At 40.0% G+C, this 5,999-nt stretch overlaps 1 protein-coding gene across 1 annotated transcript; it reads right to left on the bottom strand.

The window, feature by feature from the left end:
- Window positions 1-1,802: 1,802 nt before the first annotated feature.
- Window positions 1,803-5,724, bottom strand: LOC100587917 (putative postmeiotic segregation increased 2-like protein 2; the record flags this gene model as incomplete). Its single annotated transcript, XM_030808559.1, has 5 exons — window positions 5,657-5,724; window positions 5,249-5,388; window positions 3,326-3,412; window positions 3,045-3,147; window positions 1,803-1,986 (listed from the first exon to the last, which is right to left on the bottom strand). Coding segments are annotated over exons 1-5 (582 nt in total), but the record flags the coding sequence as incomplete, so codon positions are not given.
- Between the last annotated feature and the right edge of the window lie 275 nt (window positions 5,725-5,999).

Here is a 5,999-nt window from a genome sequence, read left to right as displayed (position 1 = left end):
CACGGAGTGGAACCTAAGAGCTCAGCCTGAAGAGCTGGGACCCATTTAAGAAACGGACACCCCATAGCAGAGCCAGGATCCAATCAGATTGAGTTTTGATGTCACCCCATGGCAGGATCCAGTCAGATCACACCTCCCAGCATTACTTTATTGCAAGATCCAATCAAATCACACCTCATTACCCTATGCTTATAAAACCTGACATAGCCCCCAGCTGTGTAAGGGAGATTTGAGTATTTCCCCCTGTGTTCTTGCTAGCTGACTTACAAAAAAGTTTTTTAAAAAAGGCTGGGCGTGGTGGCTCATGCCTGTAATTCCAGCACTTTGGGAGGCTGAGGAAGGCAGATCACTTGAGGTCAGGGATGAAAGACCAGCCTGGCCAACGTGGCGAAACCCTACCTCTATGAAAAATACAAAAATTAGCTGGGCGTGGTGACACACACCTATAATCCCAGCTACTTGGGAGGCTGAGGCAGGAGAATCACTTGAACCCAGGAGGTGGAGGTTGCAGTGAGCCAAGATCACACCACTGCACTCCAGCCTGAGAGACAGAGTGAGAAGACTCTGTCTAAAAAACACAATGTTAAAATTAGCACCAAATGATTTACAAGTAAAAAAAATTTTTAGCTGCATATGTTTACATAACTTTAATTAGATTATGAAAAACACATACAAAATGGAAAGGCACAAAGAAGACAGCAAAAAGTGCATGAGATCTCACACCCAAGGATAACCGCTGAGAACATGAAAGTGCTGACTCTTCCAGCCTTTATACTATACACATTTAGGCCATTGTTTTGTTTTTATAAAACTGGAATCATATAATACAGATAGTTTTATAATCTGGTTTTTAAACACAACAATTACATAACATTTAGCTGTTTCATTTGCATTCAAATTCATAAGGGTTCCAGTAACTCATTTATCAGAAAACCAGGAGAAATATTCCCATGAAAATATAAAGTACGTAAGGCCGGGCATGGTGGCTCACGCCTGTAATCCCAGCACTTTGAGAGGCCAAGGTGGGCATGCATTACCTGAGGTCAGGAATTCGAGACCAGCCTGGCCAGCCTGGACAACATGGTGAAACCCCGTCTCTGCTTAAAATACAAAAATAAGCTGGGTGTGGTGGTGTGCGCCTGTAATCCCAGCTACTCAGAAGGCTGAGGCAAGAGAACCGCTTGAACTCGGGAGATGGAGGTTGCAGTAAATTGAGATTGTGCCACTGCACTCCAGCCAGGGCGCCAAAGTGAGACTCCATCTCAAAAAAAGATAAAAATAAAAAATTATATATATAATATATATTACTATATGTATTTTATATATTATATATATGTATATAATATATATGTATATTATATATATATATACGTGTATATATATATATATATATTTTTCCAGACAGGATCTCACTGTGTCTCCCAGTCTGAAATACAGTGGCACAATCATAGCTCACTGCAGCCTCAAGTTCCTGGGCTCAAGTGATCCTCCCACTTCAGCTTCCCAAGTAGCTGGAACTACAGGTGCATGCCACCATGCCCGGTCAATCTTTTTTGTAAGTTTTCATAGAGGCAGGGTCTCACCATGTTGCCCAGTCCTAATAAACACTATGTGATGAAAACAAAAAAGTAAATCACGTTAAACTTAAGTCTTTAATGTTAAGTCTTTAATGAGAAATGCAAATAAAGCATTTCTCAATAAATTATGGGAAGAGAATCAACTGAAGAATAAACATCTTTAGTAAATCTTTTGCTCATGTGCATTAACCAATACTCTTGAAAACCAGGATTAAATTACTGTACCTTCTTAACATTCCTTTGAAATTCCTTATGGCGCATAGGTAGCGTAGAAAGTAACTGCTTCACGCTGACTGTGGTCCCTCTGGGGCGGGGGTAGGGGGTTTTCTGGATGATTTTCCCATTGTGATCAAACACCAGTCGAGCCCCAACCTTTGCCAATGCGTGGCAGATAGAAATGGTGACATCACTGTGAGAGAATACCAGGCAGGCATGGTGTGTTCAGTGAGAGACCCATGATGTTGGGCACTGACTAAGCTTTTCTTCACTTGCTTTTCTCTCAAAACTTTCTTAAAAAGCTGATGATCCCTGAGATAACCAAGATCTAAATGGTTGAGGAGTCATCATAATATCTAAGGTTTGGCATCTAAAAGACAGTGAGACAGAGAGCACTAAACATGTTTTGTTTTGAAAAAAGCTTTGATTTCATTTTCAGGTTGAACTGTAAAACCATAAATAATCTCAAGATTTATTCACAAATAGAGATTTGTTTTGTTATTACTCTTCAAACAAAATTTTTTAAAAGAATTTTTAAAAGGTTTTAAAAAAAATTTTAAAGAATCCAAAAGATACTATAATTAAAATGTATACGTAGGGCAGGGTACGGTGGCTCATGCCTGTAATTCCAGCATTTTGGGAGGCCGAGGAGGGCAGATCGCTTGAGGTCAGGAGTTCCAGACCAGCCTGGGCAACATGGCAAAACCCCACCTCTACTAAAAATACAAAAATTAGCCATGAGTGGTGGTGCACGCTATAGTCCCAGCTCTTCAGGAGGCTGTGGCACGAGAATCACTTGAACCTGGGAGGCAGAGATTGTGATGAGCTGAGACTGTGCCACTGCACTCCAGCCTGGGGGACAGAGTGAGACACTGTCTAAAACATATATATATAATTATAAAAATTTTGTATCTGTGCTATAATTAAATAGTGCTTTGGTGAAATGTTTCCCTAAAATTTGATAGTGAAAACCAATGGTAACTATCATTTATTATCTACATGTTATGTTAAAATTGAGAAGTTACTGTTTTAATAAGGGTAATCTTTTTTTAACAATACTATTTGCTTCATTTCATTCATTTATTGCTCACATTTCAGAAGTACTATGACTTAGATTGGCAGTGAGACAAAACAGAATTCAGAAGTTACAAGTTGAGATACTGAGATAGAAAATTGTAAATAATGATTCCAACTAATTTTCAGAGAGGTTTTTCTAAGGGGTCAAGTCAATGGATAAAAATATTGTTTCACCTCGGTGCACAAAGTGAGCTCAGAGCTTCCGCCTGAAAGCCGAAAGTTTCAACCTGAGTTAGGTCGGCAAACTCTTGAATCTTACATGTGTGATGTTTCAGAGCTGAAAGAGAGTGTAAAGTAAGGACTAAGATACCTCAAGTGCTATAACAACGAATATACATGATATCTAGTAACTGGCTTTAAAAAACTGTTTCTGCTTTTCCCAAGACAGTTTTACTCAAAATTCTGAGCCATGTGGGCCAATTATTTTATAATAGGATTAGAAAAAGTCAACTTACTTAAGCCTTCGAAGTTTTCTTCTTTTTCCCTACATCCATTGTCTGAAACTTCAGTGAGATGCACTCCATAATCCTTAAGCTTTAGATCTAGAAAGTTTAAAATATTTAGTTATTAAAAATGGACCCATGCTATAAGTGTTTATATTGATATTATTTATAACATATGCAAATTTAAGAGTCATAACTATACCTTTAGTTAAACGTACTAGTGTCATTTTGTGTATTTAATTTTTATAAAGTCCTTCCTGGGTATTTACCAGCCCAGATTGAAAAGTTTAGCGTTTTCTTTTCTCTTTTTTTTTTTCCTAGGCTAGTCAAGTGAAGCAGTTGGAGTGGAGAAGGAACAAAAAATCTGTAACTGGTTGTGATCAAGTAGTCGGTAACACCGTTGCACTTTGACCAGCCTTTTCTTTTGAAAGAAATAATTTTAACATACCCAGTAAGGAGAACGGGGGCCGGATGCGGTGGTTCATGCCTGTAATCCCAGCACTTTGGGAGGCCAAAGTGAGCGGACCACCTGAAGACTAGCCTGACCAACGTGGAGAAACCCTGTCTCTATTAAAAATACAAAATTAGCTAGGCGTGGTGGCGCATGCCTGTAATCCCAGCTACTCATAAGGCTGAGGCAGGAGAATCGCTTGAACCCAGGAGGCAGAGGTTGCGGTGAGCCAAGATCGTACCATTGCACTACAACCTGGGCAACGAGAGCAAAACTCCATCTCAAAAAAAAAAAAAAAAAAAAAAAAAAGAAGAAAAGAAAAGAGAACTGGTTCTGGAATTAGACTTCCTGGATCCTATTTTATTAGCTTTATAATCTCAAAAAAAGAAATTTCCTGTTCCTTAATTTCCTCATCTGTAAAATGGAGATAAGTTCTATCTCACAAAGTTATTTGGCAGATTAATAATTTTTTATTTGTTTTAATTTTGTTATTTTTTTTTTTGAGATGGAGTTTTGCTCGTCACCAAAGCTGGAATGCAGCAGCACGATCTGATCTTGGCTCACTGCAACCTCCACCTCCAAGGTTCAAGCAATTCTCCTTCAGCCTCCTGAGGAGCTCAGATTACAGCCATGCACCACCACATCTGGCTAATTTTTGTATTTTTAGTAGAGACAGGGTTTTACCATGTTGGTTAGGCTGGTCTCGAACTCCTGACCTCAAATGATCAGCCCCCCCCTCAGCCTCCCAAAGTGCTGGGATTACAGATGTGAGCCATTACTCCAGGCCTATTTTTTTTTTATTTTATTTTATTTGAGACAGAGTCTTGCTCTGTCCCCAGGCTGGTGTGCAGTGGCATGATATCGGCTCACTGCAACCTCCGCCTCCCGGGTTCAAGCAATTCTCGTGCCTCAGCCTCCCAAGTAGCTGAGATTACAGGCTTCTGCCACCAGGTCTGCCTAATTTTTGTATTTTTAGTAGAGACAGAGTTTCACCATTTTGGACAGGCTGTTCTCGAAATCCTGACCTCAGGTATCCACTCGCCTTGGCCTCCCAAAGTGCTGGGATTACAGGCGTGAGCCACCATGTCTGGCCTACTTTAGTTTTTAATAGAGATGAGGTCTCACCATGTTGGCCAGGTGGGTCTGGAACTCTTGGACTCAAGCAATCTCCCCAACCTTGGCCTCTCAAAGGGCTAGGATTACATGTGTGAGACACCATGCTCAGCTATTCTGCAAATTACATGAGATATTTCTGTGTAATTCTTAGCATAAAACCTTCCTGGCACACCATAAGAACACAATAAAAGCTGTTATTATTATTACTACCTAGCTAAGTACTAGGCACATAATAGGTGCTAACTTTAACTTAAAAATAACTTATTACTACATCAACACCTGATAGTCTTCTTTCAATAACAAATGTTTCTTGACTACAACAACATTCACTGATCATTTCTTGTGGCTTAAAACTCTCCCAAACTTACCAATATTAGTGGCACCAGCATCCAGACTGTTTTCTACTAACTCCTTCACCGCAGTGCTTAGACTCAGTACCACCGGCCCAGAGCAAATCTGATGGACTGACTTCCGACCAATAGGCTTGATGGCCTTAGCAGGTTCTGTACTAAAGAAGTGTTATAAGAAACAAAGCAACTATTCAGCTATATATTTTCATCCTGATTTTAACTGTGGGAAATGACTCAACACCGTAAATAGTTTATGGGTCTAATCTATTCGTTTATTATATTAACAAATACATTTATTATATCCAGAAATAAAAACACTGTTTTACAATCCTTAAACATGTACCCAAAATACTTCTGGATAGATACTTCAAATTCAACAGATCCTTACTATCTAATTATACTAGGATCCACATGGAGAAAACATACATTGTATCTCTCAAATTACCAAAATCTTTGGCAACAATGGTGTCTTCTTTCTTGAAAACTGAAAGCATGGCCGGGTGGGGTGGCTCATGCCTGTAATCCCAGCACTTTGGGAAGCAGAGGCAGGCGGATCACTTGAGGTCAGGAGTTGGAGACAAGCCTGGCCAACATGGTGAAACCCTGTCTCTACTAAAAATACAAAAAATTAGGCAGGCATCATGGTGGGCGCCTATAAACCCAGCTACTCAGCAGGCTGAGGCAGGAGAATCACTTGAACCCGGGAGGTGGAGGTTGCAGTGAGCTGAGATTGCAGCATTGCACTCCAGCCTGGGCAATGAGCAAAAAA

Source organism: Nomascus leucogenys, unplaced genomic scaffold (assembly GCF_006542625.1).
Source record: "Nomascus leucogenys isolate Asia unplaced genomic scaffold, Asia_NLE_v1 Super-Scaffold_3068, whole genome shotgun sequence".
In the NCBI taxonomy this organism is placed as follows: domain Eukaryota; kingdom Metazoa; phylum Chordata; class Mammalia; order Primates; family Hylobatidae; genus Nomascus; species Nomascus leucogenys.
The sequence above is the reverse complement of the archived record's forward strand: the minus strand, read 5'-3'. Positions and strand labels throughout refer to the sequence as shown.